At 40.2% G+C, this 21,497-nt stretch overlaps 1 protein-coding gene across 50 annotated transcripts in view; it reads right to left on the reverse strand.

The window, feature by feature from the left end:
• EPB41L3 (erythrocyte membrane protein band 4.1 like 3) overlaps positions 1–21,497 on the reverse strand; it is a 147,878-nt gene that overhangs the window by 50,360 nt on the left and 76,021 nt on the right. For 36 of the 50 annotated variants that reach the window (XM_085539679.1, XM_085539680.1, XM_085539676.1 and 33 more), the window contains exons 2-3: positions 15,849–16,060; positions 11,046–11,243 (exon numbers count right to left, since the gene is read on the reverse strand). In XM_085539679.1, coding sequence (XP_085395805.1) covers positions 11,046–11,243; positions 15,849–16,049 — 399 coding nt within the window. In that variant the 5' untranslated portion in view covers positions 16,050–16,060. The remainder of the gene's footprint in view (positions 1–11,045; positions 11,244–15,848; positions 16,061–21,497) is intronic. The other 14 variants (XM_085539699.1, XM_085539694.1, XM_085539693.1 and 11 more) reach the window with 1 other exon arrangement.

Consider the following 21,497-nt stretch of genomic DNA (forward strand, 5'->3'; position numbering starts at 1 on the left):
TGGGCAGATTAATACAGACAAATTGAAATAAACTGAAAGAAAGAAATGAATGTGTTTAGTCTTCTTACTTCAACTATTTTTATATTTCTTAGAGAAAAATATGCTTTGGTATACACAGAATATTATAATTGAACATGTATGCGGCCGCATGTCTCTTGGATGTACTTAGCAATGTAACACTCTCCGCTCAGTTTGTAAGCAGTTTGTGCTGCATAGCAAGGAGATACTTAACAGGAATTTCCCAGTAGCCTTTTGGGATGGTGAAGAAAATAGTAAGTTATTAGCAAAAAATGTGCACTTTTTTGACTGCCAAAAGGAAATGCTGTTTAATCTCTCATGTACTTAACTATAGCTACTAACTAAATTTTACAGGTAGGCTGCATTTGGAAACATCCCAGGTCACACACCTAAACACAATACACAGGGGGAAAAAAAAGCCTACAAAACAATTTAGTCAAATGTGTAGAGAATTAGAACTTGACAATTTCAGAAAGCTTTAGTTTAGTATAAGATGTGATAAAAAGGCTTTTTTTTTTTTTTTTCTTCCCCCAATATGAATTCATTTCATACAAAGAGCTCTGCCTGAAAGGCTGCATGATAATTCAAGCTCTCCAAAAAGTTCTTTATTAACATTTTTATGTGTGAACCTGCCAGTACATCCCTGCAGGCGACTAACATATTCAGGAAGTTTGAAATAAAACCTGAAATACTATTCCATCTCTGCTTGAGAATAAATGCCACATAAGAGAAACTTACAGTCACCTAGAACATATTTCAATATATAGGGAAAAATGATTTTTCCTCCCCTTCATAGTGATACTATAATTTACCAGCTTCTTATTTGTTGTGTAGAGTACCTTGAAATGCATTACTGTTCCTAAAACCAATCACTTTTAACACCTACCATCTAAATATTTAAGTGTTTAGGTAAATATGTCTATGATATAATTACATACTAGCATCTAGCATTGGTAACATTGTATAACATGGCATAGTTTTTATCAGGGCAATCGTCTTTAACGCAATTTGAGCTTGCAATCCTAAAAAGCCAGCACTAATCCAAAAACAAAAAACAAAAACAAAACAAAACAAACAAACAAAAAAAAGCAGGCGATTTCTAAATCCCAGTAAGAAGATTAGTGACCTAGTCCTGACGCTGGAATCGAACCAAATTAGGGTCTTTGCCTTCTGCATCAGCAGCGATCACTCTTAATACTGCTATCACATGAGCTCTAAGCGCACTGACAGGTACGCCACACACAATGCATGTTTATAAATAAAGCCCGCACTGCGTAAGTGGCAATGCAAAGCAGCAAAAGGCAACACCTGAGAAATAACAAAGGCTTCAGAGCACGGCTTGTATGTCAAAGCCGCAGTTGTACGTGCAAAACAGCCACAGAAATATGTGTCAAATGCGATGACTGTCAAATGTTTAGGCACTCAAAATGCATCAACAAAATTCACATGGCAAAAACTGAGATCTAGTAACAGCTTACCAGCACTACCCTTCAGGAAAAAAACAGTGGATATTATTTCTCAAGCAGCAATATGTGCGACAAGAATTGAATTAGTCTCAGATGTTTGCTATATTTTTTCACATAATCACAGAATCACAGAATCACAGAATTACCCGGGTTGGAAGGGACCTCAAGGATCATGTAGTTCCAACCCCCCTGCCTAGCAGGGCCACCAAACATACACCTTTACTAGATCAGGTTGCCCAGGGCCCCGTCCAACCTGGTCTTGAACACCTCCAAGGACGGGGCATCCACAACCTCACTGGGCAGCCTGTTCCAGGACCTAACCACTCTTCTAGTAAAGAACTTTCCCCTAACATCCAACCTAAATCTTCCCTCCTTCAACTTAAAACCATTTCCCCTAGTCCTGCTATTATCAGCCCTTTCAAAGAGTTTACTCCCCTCCTGGGAATAAGTTCCCTTCAGGTATTGAAAGGCTGCAATGAGGTCACCTCGCAACCTTCTCTTCTCCAGGCTGAACAAACCCAACTCCCTCAGCCTGTCCTCATAGGGGAGGTGCTCCAGCCCCCTGATCATCTTTGTGGCCCTCCTCTGGACCCTTTCCAAAATCTCCATACCTTTTTTGTACTGAGGGCTCCACACCTGGACACAGTACTCCAGATGGGGCCTCACAAGAGCAGAGTAGAGAGGGATGATCACCTCCCTATCCCTGCTGACCACCCCTCTCCTGATGGAGCCCAGGATCCCATTTGCTTTCCGGGCTGCCAGAGCGCACTGCTGGCTCATGTTAAGTTTCTCATCTATCAGGACCCCTAGGTCTTTTTCAGCCGAGCTGCTCTCAAGGACAACTCCTCCCAGCCTGTACAGGTGCCTGGGGTTCTTCCGGCCCAAGTGCAAAACCTTGCACTTTGCCGTGTTGAACCTCATTAGGTTCACCCGAGCCCAGCTTTCCAGCCTGTCAAGGTCCCTCTGAATGGCATCTGTTCCCTCCACCGTATCGACTGCACCACTCAGCTTGGTGTCATCAGCAAACTTAATATTAACTTAATATTAACATAATAATAAACCATATTTCATAGCTTTGGAGGCTTTTCAAAAGTGAAAATACCACCTCTGCTGTTGTACTGGAGGACAGAGATATTCTGGGTCTGGTGTTTAACCAGACATCCAGTTGATCCATTTACCTCCTGACTGCACTACCTCCTCCTGCAAGAAGGTCTGGGAGGCATCAATATAAATATTTCCCTTGTTCTACCTGGTCTAAGGGGGGGGGGGTCAGCAAACACGTGTCATTCCTGCATGACTGTGAAACATGTACAAGTGTATATCAAGGGGAACCCTCCACTACCCCCACTGTATGCAGTTTTTGGCAACTATCAGCAAAAATCAACTATAAACATTTGGTTTATTTTCAACTGAAAAAAGCTCTACTGTCGACATAGTCCGATTTACAGAGTAATCTCGCCATATGAATTTTAAAGCCACAGAGCTCTCCCTGACCTACATTACCAGGCTAGAGGGGAAAAAAAAAAATCACATAGAAACCATAGCACAGAAAGACACTCTTGGGATAGAAGAGGTGGCATGAGGATCAGGCCTTTAAATCTGGAGTGCCTTAGAGAGCATCACATCATCAGTGCTTCAGTTGTCAAGAGAGATAACTTAGAATCTTAAAAGTGCTTGGGTTGGAAGGGACCTCAAAGACAATCTAGTTCCAGCTTACCCTATTCTCAGTGGTTGCAGGCTACACTCAAGCTTTATCCACTTTGGATCAAACCCATTTCTGCCAGAACAGAACTGACCAAGAGATACAAGAGACAAACATTCCTATCTATCACAGCTTTGATTTGCAGGCTACCCAGTCCCATCTCTGGTATTTTCTTCTGTCAGCAGACAGGGATAACAAATCATAAAAGCCCAGAGAACACTGTGTGGGGCTCACCTGGAAAAAATCACATGTACGAGGTGCTAGGATTTTACAAGGCACTAATATTTAGGAGATGATAAAGTGAGCACTGATTTAGTTTTGTTCTGGAAATAGCAATGAAGCATTAACATGGGTACAGTAGGTATAAAATTGGATCAACTAGTAACAGAGTTGGAGATTTACTTAGAATGGCTGGAAGCTGCAGCAGTATGAGGTACCTAAGGAAAACAGAAAAGGGGCAGTAAACACCACAGAGAGTGGGGAAGCTTGGCAGAAGTGAGATGGGGGCAGGGGCAAAAAAACGACCACTTCACTGGGAGAATGGGAATTGATGGGGTAAATGAGGAATGGACACAGAGTGCAGAAATGGCAGGAGATATTACCATCTGTCAGTCATTTTGGAGAAGGGAAAAGGGGTAAGAGGACCCTTCCACTTGTGATATTTCTGACTCATCCCAGTAGTGCTTAAAAAACACTTGCAGTGTCTGGGTGCTGGCTGCATCCCTGTAAAAAGCTGCAGGGTTGAGAGGGTGAGCATCACCCAAGGGCAATGCATCTGGAGAAGACCAGTTAACATAGAGGCCTTGATGCAGCCACACCCCAGTAAGGCTATCAGCAAGCACAGTGAGGAGGACAGAAACTCCTCTCCCTGCCTGCTGAGGAGAATAAAGAACAGGAATGATGCTGAGGATGACAGGCCCTGGAGCACAGAGATCTCTACTCTGGGGTAAAAGATCAACCCAAGTTATCCAGCAATTGGCCTGCAGTATCTGGGTTTGAGTGTAAACAACCAAATCCAAATGACTATACAAATATAAGTCCGACAGATGGAAAGCAAGCCCCTGACTGGCTTCTTTCCAACTGGTTAATCAAGGGGAGGGATCTGGAGGCAACATATCACTCATAGATTTTCAGTTAAACATTTATTCTCTAAAAAATGCAATTTCAGGGCAATTATATGTCAATGTAGGTCAATCTCTCTTGATAGTTTATGCCATTACAAAAAATGGCTAGCGCTTCCAAATGATCAAAATGAAGACATTTGTCTCCTACACGCATCATTTAACTCCTCAAATCATTTTCAGAATCTCTTAATGAAAGTCAAGAGAAAAGAGGACTAGATGCAGGAAACGGATGTGGAGAGCAAATGTACTACGTATTTTTTTCTTAGAAGTTTTGGTGTTTGTTTTCACTGTAACCATGTCCTCTGCTCAGTGGAAAGGTAAAATTTAAAGTCAAACTTGCTGTTTACTTGGTGCAACAGCCGAAGGAGTGACTTGCATTTAATACTTGATTCTCCTTCAGTCTCTGCAGCACACCTGCATACTAACCAGAAGGAAGGAATACAAGAGATCCAGCTGTGTAATCATCCAGGTGTGCTTTCCTATCAGGTTTTTACAGACCCTGTCTCTCAGTATCATGCAACCCAGATGTTCCCAGTTGGGGGACAGGAGCTGAGCTTCTCTGGGCAAAGAGAAAAAGTTCCAGTCCCGTAAGAGCCACACGAGCACAGAAGCATCCTCCAACTTGTGGCACTTCAAAAATGCTGATTTTACCATGAAATGTCTTAAAAAATAAAAATAATTAAAAAAAGATTTCTTGAGCTTCAGTGAAAAAAAATTAAAAAAAAAAAAAAAAAAAAAGCAAGCATAAACATTTTTTATGTCTGGCTCAGCCTCATAGTTCATTATTACAAGCTGGACAACATGGGTATCCTTTAACAGAAGACTATGTTTCCTGAATTGACAAGTATTTTAACTTCTAAAATGCAGTACACAGCACTTTGAGAACATAAGCCAGAGGAGTTGTGTATTAACTCCACTCAGTTGGAACATATTCAGGCAATACTCAGACTCCTACTGACACGTGTCAGGTAACATAGATCTTAGCTGAATCCCCTGGCTAATCTAAGTCAGTCCTAATTAGCAGGTCTGAGGGCAGAAAACATTCTGTATAATGCCGACGACGCATCCCAGCCCAGTCACATTTAGTGAAACACGTCCTGGGTAAGGTTAAAAAAAACCTAACACAAACCTAACCTAAAGCTCTTCATATTAAATTAACTGAAATGTAAGCAGCGAGTAGGTCAAAAGGAAAAGACTTATTAAAAAAATTCCCTTTTGCATGCAGTAATAAGTTTCACATGTAAGGCCCTTTGCAAGAGACTGTGTGGAATTCATTAAACAATTAAAACATGCAGGGGGTAACTGAAACGGTATCCTTCAGCAAGCAGAGTGCATCTTATTACAGCAATTTCCTTCCTGACCTTCATGTCTACCTTAAAATGGGTAAGAAAGCAATGTTATTAAACTGTCCATGGAAAAGCAGAGCATATGTCCATGCTGAGATACCTCCTGGGGCAAAGAACAGCGGGACCACTCCTTTCGCCACCACAGCACAAAGATACAGAAGGAGTTATTCTTGAGAGGTAGTATTACAAGTGAGAAGTGGATTACCAGAACACGTGCAGCACTGAAGTAAGGAATCTACAAGAACTGGATTTTTTTCCTAACTTTTCAATTTCTGACAATGCTAACAGAACTTATTCCCTGTTCTTCCAACTTGTGCAACAACCATCCTAAGTAATTTATTTTTTTAAGGAAGCATCCACATACACCCACTTTTTTGCAGGCAAAATTCATGTGAAACACAACACTGTGCTAAATGAGAAGCCATTCAGTTCATGCACATTTTGCCTCCAACAAGGAATTTCAGCATACACTTGTGCAAGGCAGAGAGTGACCTGTTCATTCTAGCTTGCCTCTGTTCAGGTTATAAACCCTGGTTTCTAATGTATGGAAATAAAACACCTCACCTTTCCCATTCAAGTATGGTACCCTGAAGATGAGGGGAAACCTACTGCTAAGAACATGTGTAGAAACAGCTACTATTATGGGCAGAAATGGGCAGTGGACTGCAAAAATTGGACAGAAAAACCCCACAACAGTGCGTTTGTAACAATCCCGTGCAATCTCAGATAACCCCAATTGACTAAGAACAGGGAGTATAGTAATGCTCCTTGAGATATCAGATTTCAGCGTTCTCCAGTTCATGCAAATTATACAGCAACTCAACCACTTTGGCACGTGCTGCAGCAATGTTACAGCAAGGTTGCTAGGAAACATTTTTTTCATTTACTATTTTCCTGTTTGATTATAAAATCCAAGTGGATGAAGAACGAAGGAAGAGTATAAATTACCAATGAGTTCAGACAGTTGTGCCCTTGAAAATGAAATCTAATCATTTTGCCTTTCATTTGGTTAAGACTGTTATTGCTTTCTGATCTCACACAGTGATCAATAACATCTATATGTTTAGAGTAGAAATCACAAAGGCAAATTTCAACCTGTTTTAAAAAGACACTTCAAGTTAGGCAACATCTAAGGGAGAGGGTAACAGCTTGTCCCAGTTCAGTCTTTTAATTAAAATGCAGCAGTCTAGACAACAGAAAAATAAGATGAGGCAGACAAGGAAGATGAGAAAAAGAAATCCTAGAAATAATGTAAATGTAGTAGAGCACTTGAAAATCCCTACATGAAGTGGGAAAAATTCAGACAAGTTATTTCTGCTTATTTCCACCCACCTTCAGAAAAACCTCAACTAATGCCTTTGTTATCTGAATTCAGTTTGCAGTCTTGAATCTTCTACCCTGGAGATGTTTAAGGAAAGGGCAGCATTCAGGGACATGGTTTAGTGGGCAATATTGGTGGTTGGTGGACAGCTGGACTAGACGATCTCATAGGTCTTTTCCAACCTTAATGATTCTATGATCTTACATTTTTGGTGTGAAGAACTAAACATAAATGCAGTACATAGGCTGTGCTTGCTTAACAAAGAAGTCCTTGGCATTCTCTTTGCCAGAGCAGCTTTTGCCCCAGCTATGGACCTGACCGCTTTTGACAAAACATTTCTGGTCCTGGTGCCAGGTGGGAGTACAGCATGAACAGTGCAAGGAGAACAGCTTCCAGGAGAGAACATCTCAGTGGAAAACTGCCAACACCATCCAAGCAGACTATGCCAGTGTCTCTGAGTACCCATTAGAAATCTACAGCTGCTTTAGGACAAGAGGGAAACACATTAGACTGCTGCTCTACTTGGACACTATTAGTAAGAAGTTCAGCATACAACAAACACTTCTGCTCCAAAAGCCATTCCCAGACACATAAAATGCCATTAGCTATCCATTCCACCTTGGAAAGAAACCACCGCTCTAAAATAAGCTGGCTGATCCCATCCATAGGCTCCCAGCTGAGAAGTATTGTGGCAATACAGATGGTAATGCTTCTGTTTTGTGTTTTTGGAAAAGGATAAATTAACAGGTTGGGTTAGCTATTTAACCTGGTTTTGGCTTGTAATGTCTTACTGCATGAAAGACTTTCTGGGTCAGGATAGATACAACACACTGACAGTAATATTATAGGGCCACAGGAGAGGTCTTTTATCTGGCATTTCCTTCAGATCCTTTCACTGAAAGGATAACACATTAGATGAACTGCTGTTAACCTCCTCTTTGAAGTTACCTCCACTACCCCATGCTTTGCAGATATATCTCATACAACAACAACAAAAAAAAAAACCCTGGTGTCACATATGCAGTGTTCTGGGCACAAGAGAAACTGAAAGAAACAGTGGAAGCTGTTGAAGACTCTCAGCACTGAATACGGAATAGGAAAGAGGGAGCTGCGAAACAAGGGACTTCAAAGGAATAATGAATTAACCAAACCCATCTCAGAAGCATCTAAATCTCTGAGTATGTGCCATTTCAGCTGCCAGGTCATTAACTGGATGAACACATAATTGATAAGCTGTAGGTTGTGTTCTACTTGAGAGCAATCAGCTCCTTTAAGTGACATGAATATTTAATGTATATAAAAGCATTTGTCACTAGCAACCACTCTATAGAGTAACTGATGGATTCTATAATGATCTCCAACTCCCTGACTAGGGAATACACTTCGAGAGAGATAAATATCTGGCTCATTTCCAAAACAAAATTCACCAACAGAGCTGGTGTTCTAGCTCAAAAAGGGTATTTCTAAATTTTCAGCACTTACAAATTACACTGCTTTGTTAGACTTGGGTAGGCAGAAGCAGGACATGCAGAGCTGCGGAATGGAAGCTGACAACATGGGATGAACTTTCTAACTCCCGTCTACCAAATCCGCAGCACTGTCCATGCTGAAAGATGCACTCATGCGTGTAAAACACAAGGAACAGAAACAATAAATGTTTGATTGGCATGTTCCTGCTTTCCCCCTTTTTTAAGGAATTCACTTCAGGGAATTTAATGATTTCCATAATTTGTTAGATCTTCAGATATACCAACATATACTTTTTCCAGTATAAGAGGATATAACAAGCTCACTTGTGGAGTACTTCAAAAATATGATACCATTTCTCTGAAATGTGACACTGTTTCTCATACTGCAGCACCAGATTTTTGTTGAAAAAGCAACAGAACTGTATTATTACCCAAGATGAAAACTTCACCTTCAGTTTCCCACATGATTTTCTGAAATGTCTTCAGAAACAGATGCTCAGCCTCTCCAGTCTACTAAACCCCTCTATATGTACTTATTCTTCCCAGTGCATAAAGCAAGCGAACACCACATCCTATCTCTTAGCTGGGCAAGGACTCCTTTCACTGTAGCGGAACTTTACGGACATGTAAAGTAGCTTTTCCTAGGAGATCTACCCATGGGCCAAAGAGAGGGCTGTGCTGTAGAGGTATCCACAGTTGCATCCTCAATAAACACAAGAAGCTGTCAATATCATCTAAGAAGGACACAAAGTTTGGGTCACTTGTTTAAGGTGTGTAAACAGATCACTGCACCTGCATTTGTTTACTGAAAATTTTTTGACTTTTCACTGCTAAATTCTGTTTTGACACTCCCCATGGTCTGCTCATCATCACAGTATTAGAGCTTTGTCATTTGAAGACTCATCCTTTTGGGAGCTCTGTTCTCATCAGTATTGCATTCTGCCGAGGACATCTACTATCTTAGAAGCAGACATCTTACTGAAGAAAATGAACAGAACTGCAACATATTTTAGCAATCTACATAGAAAAAAATTCATACAGTATACATGGAGGACATTATTCAAGAGTTATTCATAACTTACAAAGCAGACAAATCTGACAAGCAATGAAACACAATGACTTCTATATGATAGCATTTTGACACTACCTCCAGTGGAGTCCAAGTTTAGCGAACTGAAACTTCCCAAAATGAAGTGTTATTCATAGCATTTATTTTTGTAGAACTGAGAGTCTAATATAATAAATCTCCCCTTCTGCTCCATCTTATACTCTCATAAAACTCAGCCTTGTAGACAAGATTTCCATACAACTCCTGTTTTGCAAAATTTGCTTAACTGTATTCCAGAAGTGACTCAGACTTTCTACCCAAATGGTAAAAGCCGAAACAAGCCTCACTCTTTCCATGAAAGCCAGTAGAATCATTCTTTTGCTTTAATGGATTGCACTTTATTTTTAACAGACAAAACAAGGAGTAGAGGTCAGAGAAACTGCAATTAAATAGTCACAAAGTATGTGACCAGGAAGGTATTGCTAGTTTGATGGAAACAGTCCAGGATTTGGCCAGTGCAACTAGCAGACGGTTGAAAGTATGTCTGTTAAGATGCTGTAAGAACAATAAGATCACGACCCTTTCTTAGAGCTAACTCTGCAGTTACGTAAGGGAGAGCTGGCAGTGCTGGGCCCTCTAACACACATCATTCCTCTGCCAGGAGGATGCCGCTCTTGGCTGGAGCTCAGCCTTGTGTGTGACCTCCTAAACAAGAGGAGGCTCAAGACAGACAGGTTCACTGCCCAAATGTGGTGACATGGCTGGAACAGCCGAACTGAGAAGTAAATCCACCCAAACGTGCTACATCTGCTGATGCCTTTCCTTCTTCATAGTCATCTGGTGCTCAAAGAAAGACATCCTCACAGCATGGGTCTGCCAGAAACCACAGACTGACTAGTTCCTAAGTGACTGTAGCAAAGACTGCTCTCTTCTCAAAAGGAGACTCCTGGCAGAATCCCCAAAGGAAGGCAAGTTTTTTCATAGAAATCCAATGGAAACTTTCCACCGTGATGTTTACATGTAGTTATGACTCTCAGACAGTGGAGAAGCACAATATTCCACACTCTAATTGACATTTTCCTTGTGTCCCTGTGGCATCTCTTTTGCCCCCACCTACCTCACAATGGTCAAAACTACTGTTCAGATAGTGACTACACACAACTCTTAACTCAGCAATATGCAAGGGAAAAGAGATGTCCTACAAGACCAAAATCCTTCTTTTTCTTTATGGGCTTTACGGCCCATTATTCATTTTCTGCATTTTGTAGCGTACACTAAAATAATATTAACCCATAGTCCCTGACTGCTCCAAGGACTGTTTGCTATTCCCCACTGAAGATAAAATATCTGCAACATCTTCTAACTCCAGTAAAAATAATGGAAACACCTATTTACCCAGCACTGGTGAAATACTTGTCCACATTTTTACTTAAACTGGGAATTCAGTTTTAAGATTATTATTATTGTTTTTTATAATATTATATTACAAGTCTAATTTCAAATATTTTCCTCCAGATAGAACGAAAAAAAACCCAGAGAAAAGCGATTTACCTCTACTTCACATGCATATTCGGATCCATCCAGGAGTGTCACTTTGCACTGCATATTTTTAGGTTTCTTGACAATCTTTAGAGGAGACTTGGAAAGTTTGCTTGATGATGATTTTTGAGAGAGCTTGTCGTCCTCTAACTGCTGATATTCAAGCTGTTTTGCACTTGCAGCTGCAAACTCCTGCTCTTTGTCTGTGGTCTAGAAAAAGAAAGAAAGATAACTGAGACAAACCGGTTGTGCAGTGCAATGCATTATGAATGCAATGAAAATAATTTAGGTTTCTACTTCTTTTATACTTAGAAAATACCTTTCAGACTCCTCGGACTTTTCTTTTTTTGGTCTACTGAAAATGCTGAACAATGGGTAAACATTGTAATGAACCAATATTCCCCACAGATTATAACTTTAATGTCCTGTATCTACTAAATCATACAGCATTTTCATTGTGTCAGATGAAATAGGAAAAGACCATCAGGTTTGCACTAATGTTGCTGTCTGTGAGAAAAGGTGCCCTGAATCAGAAGCCTGACCAGTCAATGACGATGAGAATTTGCAAGAGGGTTCTGAGGTGCCTTTGAGAGAGAAGGGCTCCCCAGACACCTGAGTGAAGGGTTAAGCAAACAGGATGGAAATAAGAGGCCAAACATCTTTTATGTGCAGCTGGTTGGCTAATGGATGACAACTACAAGACGAGAGGCTGAGTTGTGCTCTCTGCAGATGCTCAGTAAGTCCTTTAAGATGGCAAGAAGCAGAACATTTGAAAGACAAATATTCTGCAGGGGAAAGGGCAAGAAAAGAAACAACTACAGTTACGTTTCCTTGGGCTTATCTGTGGGTCAGACCATTTGAAGAGTTGCTACGATGCAGCACAGCTCGTGGTCCTTTTCACTGCAAAAGATGAAAGGCAGAACAGCTCTACTGCATTTCACCCTTCCTAGCAACAGCACTATGCCACAGTCATTACCTTTCAAATCAGTTATGCCCCTGATAACCTCCAAGCAAAATCTCAACAGGAGTGTACTAATACCTAAGCTAGACCTTTAAAAATATATATTTAAAAAAATCATTCAGTTATCTCACTATGGTAGAAAAAAGTAGCAGTTCTGGCTCTGAATGATTTCTGTGTAAGAAGAAACAAGCATCACTGGAAATAATATAAATTAATCCTTCATCTGTTTCCATTCACTGCATGTAATAAGCCTTCATGAGAGAAGAGCAAATCCATCGAAAGGCTCTAATCTGCTTTGAGAGCAAAACAACCTTGCATCATATAACCAGCAACAACAGCATGTTGCTAAATCACAAAGAACTTTTCCCAGGAGATTTCATCCAAACAAGCTGCAAGCTTTCCCTTTTTATTTAGGTGAATGGGGAAAAGGAGCATTTGGAATCAGTCAGAGCACTAACTCCCACCAAAGCAAAGATGCAACTGTGGCCCCGTGCTCCTCCTTTCCCTACACAAGGGAGGGCAGAGCAAAGGTCTGCTGGGTATTCCTGAGTGGGGAGATAAAAAGAAAGCAGGACAAGGAAGATATGGAGCAGAACAAAGAAGCTGCTTTAAAAATCCACCAGCTGACTATACCCCTGTCCATCCACAGACCTGGAGGACTCTCTCCTGTCAGTACTTGGATGTCCAGACCCCAAGGTCCTTTCATGCTTTGAAGGCTGGCAGTAGATGAAGGCACTGCACACATCATAAGATTAGCTGTTTGCTGGGGTTTATATGTCCATCATTGCCATGACAAAAAGAGAGAGGGCCTCTAGGCTCCAAACAAGACTTGAGGCCAAACCACCTCTCTACAACTACCGAGGCTAGCTGGCAAGCAGTTGGGACTATGCATCATGAAGAAAACAAGGCTCAAGATGTCTCCACTTAGGGATCCCAGCACTGATGGGAAGAGGCATTCTGATCACTTCTGTGTGCTTTCTTACGGAAATCTACCACAGAAGATGCATTTTCACATCTGCAGGTGCAAAAGGCATCCCAGGGCTGGAAGTACTATGTCATCATTGCAGATGGCTCACTATATTTCTCATGCGAGAGTAACCTTCTTCCCAGCACCCAAAAAAACCCTTAAATTAAACAACACCGCCACAACAGATCCGTGGAATTAATCCTTTAAAAGAAGATAGGAAAACTGCTTCAAAGATGAATCCATAACAACAAGGGCACCCAGCAGCCTTTTACATTTTAGAAGCCTCTTCAGCCTGCAAACAACTTCTTTGAATCACTATGGATTGTTGATTGTTTTCCTTCATGAAGACACTGTAGCTAAAAAGTAAGGCAGCCATTTGCCTATTTATAAATACATTATATTTTTAATAAACAAAATAGTATTGACATTGTTTTCTTTGCTAGACTCCTACTGACATTAAGATCTGGAGAATCTGTCTAGGTTAAAATCACACAATGGATTTTCTCTCATTTGTCTGGAGAACAAAACATGACAAGAACTATTAGAGAAAATCTCATGAACTATGCTGACATGTTTAGGCACTGAGGTACCTTCAGAGTGAATTAAGCCTCTTCTTCCTAAAGAAAACTGACATTATGTTATTTAGAAAAAAAAAAAAAAAGTGGCCAGTGAAAATCCCACTTACTTAGTGGATTATTCTGAACTCTGCAAGTGTAAGTATGTTCTTCCTGGAATCCTGTTCACCCCTGCAACAAACGTTTCTACAGCATTTTCAGTGTTATGGACTAAATTCCAGTGAAGCACAAATTGCTTCAGGGTTTGTATTTTTCAAGCATAAGCTTTTCATCTTTATTTACACTGATATATCTTACTACGACACAGCATGTTCATCCCCCTCTGAAGCTGGAATTCTCCCTCATATCAAGCCCTTGGAGTCACATGATTCAGCAGTAATAATCTCAGATGCTTCACAACTTCTGTATTGAGTACAAAGTCAAAGGTTGAGGGAACTGGGCTTGTTTAGCTTGGGGAAGAGAAGGCTCTGTGGAGACCTCATTATGGCCTTCCAGTACTTGACAGGAGCATATACAAAAGAGGGAGTACGACTGTTTACACTGGTGGATAGTGATAGAACAAGGGGGAATGGTTTTAGACTAAGATGTAAAGTTCAGGTTAGATTTTAGGTGGAAGTTTTTTACTCAGAGGGTGGTGAAGCACTGGAACAGGTTGACCAAGGAGGTTGTGGATGCCCCACCCCTGGAGGCATTCAAGGACAGGCTGGATGTGGATCTGGGCAGCCTGGTCTGGTGGCTGGTTACCCTGCAGATAGCAGGGGGTTTGAAACCAGATGATCATTGTGGTCCTTTTCAACCCAGGCCATTGTATGTTTCTGTGATTACCAAACTTGCACAACACATTAATCCCATCTATTTATGTTAGTTTCTCAGAAATGTTAGTATCCAACATGTGTGATACATTTTTGCTCTTCAAGTAGACAGAAAGGGAGGAAGACAGTAAGATTATAACTATCATATTTCATGAAATAATAATTTCTGTAGTAACTGCTAATCCTACTGTGAAGAAGCCTTTTTGTTTTATTAAAATGTTCTTTCTCATGAGTATGGTATGAAAACAAAAAGTCACTGCCATGGATCAGTAACTTCAATCTTTCTTCCCAAGATTCTCTTATACAAGTGATAACAAAAACCAAAAGCTTACTCTACATGGTTCCCACAGCTGAGGAACAAATGACAGCAAGACAGAAAATGACATTCATTAATCCCACGATTTCTGTGTTGTTTTTTTTTTTTAATGAACTCATTGCCAATCGTTCTGTTGGTCAGTACTGCTTTTAAGTGGTCTGGAAGGAAAAAAAAAAAAGATAATACTTATGCCTAGGCCTGACGGAACTGAATTTTATATAAGTGATCTGTTTGTGTAGTGCTCTTCTCTCCTTGAAAGCAGCCCTGTCTCTTTCCCTCAGACCGACTACAGGTAACTTCTGGCTTGTTTCAGAGACTGAAGTTCTTTGCTTGTATATGAAACAGCTTATGCTTATTTTTTTTCTATCACCTACAGCAAGTCTGGGCTGTAGTTCTGCAGAAAAAAGGATTAAAATGTTAGTAAGTAATGTCTTACTTCTGCTTGCTCTACCAGCACTGCCTCCCAACTAGGAAAAATAACAAGACTTCACAAAGTACCTGATTATTATTTTTTTTTTTGGGTAAAGAACAGAGGGGGAGCATGAGTAGCTTGTTCCGCTCTTCAAAGGTGAATGCCATCAAAGCGGGGTGGGGGGAGGTGGCATAACCTTACTGATCTAAGGGATGTGATTTGCAGGTACCTCATTAATTTTGTGTCACTTACCAGTGAATAACAATGCCCGTTAATCCTATTGACTGGAAATTGTTAACAGGAGAAGAAAGCAGCCGCCACAAATTTAATAAGTGCAACAATGAACCAAATGGAAAAAAATCATGTGATAGCTCTTCTAAAACCTATTACGTGAGAAGTTAAAGCAATTATAAGGCAGTCATTTCAGAACTACAAGAAGCTTAACAGACCACAGATTCTTCATGGATCACACATCAGACAAGCAAGCATGAAATCAGTTTTTCTCCAGGTGTCAAAGAAAAAATGAACTCTGAAAATATTTTTAGCTTCTTAAAAGTTGGTAATGTCTGCTACCAACGCAAATGTAAGAAGGAAAACATTCCTCACTTAGTAAGACTGGCCCAAAGCAGCACAGTGAAGGCAGAAAGACATGAACTTCTAGACATCCTACATGAGGGTTATTATGCTTCAATGCAAAAGACCAACCAATGATGATCTACAACATCACACCAAACAGGCTCACTGTTTCCCAGAAGCAATACCACACTCCTACCTGCTCTTTCCTCACTGGTGTGCTGTGCGCTGCCACAGCTGAGAACTGCTCGAGTGCGTTCTGGTGCTCTTCACTCTGCTGCTGCTGCTGCTGCTGCTCCTGCAGTGGGACCTCTGCTGCTGCCCCTGGCTGTGCAGGGGCTTCTTGCTGGTCCTGCTCTTTGTCCTTGGACTCAGAATCTGATCCCGACTCTGTCGTCATGGTTGGTTATTCTGAAAAACAAGGTGAGCAACCAACTAAGCAAGATCATGCAATCATTCATTTGTAAGCTGTAATCTAAAAAAGAGCATGGTGCTGTAAAATCTTACCCTGTTCATTCTTACTTTATTCCTTACAATATACAGACAACGTTACAGGAATTATGTAGAAGTTAAATGCAGAAGTGCCATTCTACCTTGTTTACAATTCCTTATAAGAGAGTTACACAATGAAAAAAGTTGGTGTTAATGCCTGAATTCCAACACAACTCACTGTAGCTTGGGTTTCTAAACCATAAGCATATGGAAACTTTTAGAAACGTTCAGTCTTTCATTCTTTACATTTAAAGCAACAGGGCTTGAACCCTCCTCAACACCTGCACTGCTTCTGGAAACAGACTCAAGTCATTTTGATGTTTCTAGGTGATACAGATGCTGGAAACACTGAAATGGACCCACCAAGAGCAGTGCAAACATATCATGTCCTTGTGACCAATTCTGTCTATCCTGCTTGAATTTACCCACATTTCTGTTACTTCTTTTTCAGTCATGGTCTGTCTATAAAAAGGTGTGTGTGGGGGGGGGGTGGGGGGGGGGAGATAAATACTTCCATTAAGTCATTCTAAGAGTTAGATTTAAATAAAAGTGAGTATATGATTCTTCTTGAATACAAAATAATTATGCCTGAACTTAGCACTGTCCAGAAGCAATTCAAAATGTTGGCAATATTCATTCAAAATCTTGAATTTTGAAACTAAATAGCCTCATTAGAAACATGTGCTTGGCACCCAGTTCTTAGAGCTATATAAAAGCAAAACAGGAGTTTAAAAACTACTGCATGAAAACAAGAATTTGGAAAAGCAGACAGTGTCAGTTCAGGAAATAGAGCATATTTGGATTTTTGTTACTTGTACAAGTCTACGATAACTACAAATGTACTCGAATGCTTCACTTCTAGGCAACTCCAAGCCGACTCAGCCTGCTGCAATCCATTTCTGTTCATCATCGGGACATAATTTCTTTAACCTGGTAACCATAGCTACTGTGTAATTATATGCAGCTTCACAGAATATACATCTGCTAATTCACCCCCTCTGAAGTCACTATCAGTTCTTAACTTACGCTACAATGTTTACTAGGAGAAACAGACTTGCTGAAGATTACCGGAGAAAGAACAGGATTCCTTTTTGATGCTGTCAGAATGATTAATAAGCTGCACTGCTTGACAGAGAACATTGTAAATGAGGTCAATTTGTATTTTCGAACTCATTTATGCATTGTGTCCTCTCAAGGCTAATGTCTCTAGGGAACACAATTCTCCATACAGCTAATTCACAGTATTCAGCTTGCATTCTGTTTTTACAGTGCCCATGTGGAGGTGGATGCACGGTCATACCTGCTGCACACCAACACTCACAAGGGCGAAATATGCAATGCATATGGTAGATTTATGTTTCAGGGCACATTTTCATAGTCCTAACACATGACACACTTCATTAAGAATACATCAAATTTCTACATTTAAGCAGGCACAGCTGTATGAAAAACACCCATTAGAAATGTATTAAACAGTACAAAAGCAGTAACTACCTACTGCCTAGTAAAATGTGACAGCCTGGAAGGTATCATCTAATCCAGCTCTGCATGTACACATCTGAGATGGTCACTTTAAACTCACTTCACACTCAGAGAAGAAAAACAGACATTTCAGAGCGTGATTCATCTGACCTATTTTAGATGTCTGCTTTAAGCCGAGATAAATCACTTACTAGAGCTATTTTGTTCTACTTGCTACAAGGGAGGCTTAAGCAAGTTCCTCGCATGTAGAGCAAACAAACTCATTCTCCATTTTCAATTCTATTAAGCCACTGTTTTTGTATGCTCTAAAAATTAAACTGCAGAATAACATTAATCTCTCAGTTTTGTTTTGCCCATCTGTCAGATCAACATGTAACAAACTATTCTTCATCTGATGCTATTGTGGTTGGTTTGCTTTAAAAGCATTCAGGTCTCCTCAAACTTCAGAAGTTCCTTCCCCCACCTCCTGACCATGTTGTGCCCAAGTGCAAGAAAACATTAAATGCAAACTAATCAAATAATTAACTCAATAACAACAAACTATGCATTCGTTCTTTTGTTTTTGGTTTTGTTTGTTGTTTTTTTTTTCCCCCCCAGAAATTTTGAACAAGTAACATAAAGCTAATTTACAGCTCCAAAATCTATCCTAAAATCGGTCAATGATATAAATGACAAATAGAAAGTATAAATATACATTAGTACAAAGTCTTCTTTTTCTTCTGGATATTACATGTTGTTAGAGCACTGTAACAGAAAAAAACCTATCACAGCTTCTGCTTTAAAACACCATCAACAGCAGTATCTTCAAGCACTGATCTACATAGGATCAGATATCTTGCCAGCTGATGCAAATTAAAATACTTCCTTTCCTCATTTATTTTCTAGAAGCTGTTTTCACCCTATATAGCTTCTTTCCTACTGAAGATATTTGTTCCTAGATTTTAACAAGCAAGGAAACATATTCATTTAAATTAGTCCCATAAAAGTCAACTCTTTGCAGCATGAACTGAAAAAAAGCTTTACTTCACGTCCCAGCCACAATTTTACATCTCAAGGAACAAAAAGTGGAGTTCTTCAGTTCTTCTGGGACACTTTGCTTGCAACAGACCTTTGCAATTCTATGAGCTGCTCTGGGGGACTGGTTTTCACTCCAGTTACATGCGAGTCCTAGTTTGCTCTAAAAACGCTTTGTTAGAAAACTTCTGGTGCATTATCAAATCTTGTAGCATTAAATGATTCCCTGGATACAGTATTCCTGTCATTAGTCAGCCACCAGATGGATTTAATTAACCCAAGGTTACCCATTTCCAAACATCTTTTCTATTTCCCTACGCACACTAGTATGTTTAGAAACAAATACTGAGAACAAAATACTATTAATTTCACACTGCTATCTTACAAATGTAAATAGAAGTAAAGCAAACCCATTTTAAAGCAATTACTTGTGAATTCACAGAATTACAGAATAGCTTGGGTTGGACTGGACCTCAAGGATCAGGAATCTCCAAGTCCCGCCACCAGCAGGACCATCAACCTCCCTGTTTAATACTAGACCAGCTGCTCAGGACCCCATCCACCCTGGCCTTGAACCCCTCCAGGGATGGGGCATCCACCGCCTCTCTGGGGAGCTGTGCCAGCACCTCGCCACTCTCTCTGTAAAAAACCTCCCCCTGACATCCAACCTAAATCTTCCCTCCTTCAGCTTAAAACCATTTCCCCTTATCCTGCTGTTATCTACCCTTTCAAAGAGTTGTCTCCCCTCTTTTTTATAAGCTCCCTTTCAGTACTACAAGGCTGCAATTAGGTCACCCCGCAGCCTTCTTTTCTCCAGGCTGAACAAGCCCAGATCCCTCAGCCTATCTTCAAAGCAGAGGTGCTCCAGCCCTCTGATCATCTTAGAGGCTCTCTTCTGAACCCTCTCCAACAGCTCTCTGTCTTTCTTGTTTTGGGGGCCCCAGACCTGGACACAGTACTCCAAATGGGGCCTCACAAGGCAGAGTAGACAGGGACAATCATCTTCCTTTCCTTGCTGGCCACCCGTTTTCTGATTGAGCCCACGATACCATTTGAATTCATCAGATTTTTAAGATGTGCCTCACTCCATCTAGCACAGGCTGAAAATACGTAAACTACAAGACAGCAAAACATTTTTCTCTCTTTTAGTGCAAAGTTCTATGTTGTTTTGCCTTCCTAAGAAAACAACCGTTTATCTGTAAAAAACTTTTCAAGCATTTCACTGCTTTATAAATGGCATAACAATCTTCCTAGAAAGAGGTAGGTACTTACTTAAAGAAATAACAGTAATCTTAAGAAATCTAGTCATATAAATACAACCTTCCTTTTGTTTTTATGAAATTTGCATTTGACAGAACAGCTAGTGGTGTCTGCACACTTGTCAAATAAATTAAATCAGAAAAGCGTCTGTTAGTTGTATTTTATTAGTTTATTTACTATATCTGGTTATATACTAAAATCATGACTTCTAATGTGAATTCCAGTACAGGAAGAAAAACATCACTGAAGTCCCTTAAAGTTATTCTGTTGCCAGCACAAGCCCTGTATCAAATTTCTCCTTCCGGCCAACAGAAAACAAACTAATGAAAAGAAACTAAGAACAGTACCTTACACAAATGAGGTAATACTATGCAACCCAGATGTGTTCTTGGATATCTAAGTTTTGGCTTACAATCCCACAGTCAAAGATTCCAAAAGATTAGCCCAGTCCAAACCTAATACAGATGCTGCTAATGCTGGATAATCTAAGTCTAAAATAAATTTGGATACCAAATTCAGAGTGAATGAAAATCAACTTTATATTGTTTAAAGAAAAAATTATGCCAAGAACCAACTTAATTCAACCTTAAAAAACTAAGTTTAAAACAAATATACTTTCAGTAACATAAAATTTTAAAGTTCAGAGCAATGCAAATTAATAATTGAGGAAATATTAACATATTATCAAGGTACAAAGAATGCTTTCAAAAATCACATGGCATGCTTGAAAGTAATTCCATGAGATCGAATAACAGATAAGGTATCTTTTCATTCCCTCTCACTAATAAGTACTCTTCTAAACCTTCAAACCACTTGTGCAGAGCCTGCATCCTAAAACCAATACATACAGTTATTATTATTTAGAACTAACAACATATTGCCATTTGAGACAGTATTTGAGACATTACCTTACTAGTCATGAAAGCTGGCTCTTCATATGGGAGCCAAAACCATGTTCACCTCCACCAACTGTTCTCTCACCAGATCAAGCCCAAGCTATGTCCAAGTGGACAAAAGTTTGATGGAAGCCAGCAATGCATTTGCAGCCCACAAAGCCAGCTGTATCCTGGGACATATCAAAAGAGCAGTGACAAGCAGGGTGAGGGAGGTGAATATACCCCCCTACTCTGCCCTTGGTAAGGCCCCATCTGGAGTACCGCATTCATGTCTGGGGCCCCCAGAATGAAAAAGACTGTGGAGCTGTTGGGGAGGGTCCAGAGGAGGGCCATGAAGATGATCGGGGGGTTTGGAGCACACTTCCCATGCCATGCTATGATTCTAAGATTCTCTGTCATCTGGCTCCCTCCACTAAATGAGGGCAGCAATCTACAACATATATCCATACATTTAAAAAGACATTTGAATTCTTGCCTACCATCCTTAAGAGTGTAAATCTTCTGTGTTACCCATACAAGTGAATTCACAGCCTATTTACAGCAGAAGCTGTGGTTTAATTTACCGTGAAGTCATTAATAAATCTTTATTTATTTGCAGTTGCACGTGTTTATGGATACCTGATATATTAAGTAAACTGAAATCACATTACAGAAGAAATTGCAAATTAACTTCAAAACAAATCAAGATACAGTGACTAAACAAA

This window comes from Coturnix japonica, chromosome 2 (genome assembly GCF_054131305.1).
Source record: "Coturnix japonica strain WE chromosome 2, WE-NBRP24, whole genome shotgun sequence".
Lineage (NCBI taxonomy): Eukaryota > Metazoa > Chordata > Aves > Galliformes > Phasianidae > Coturnix > Coturnix japonica.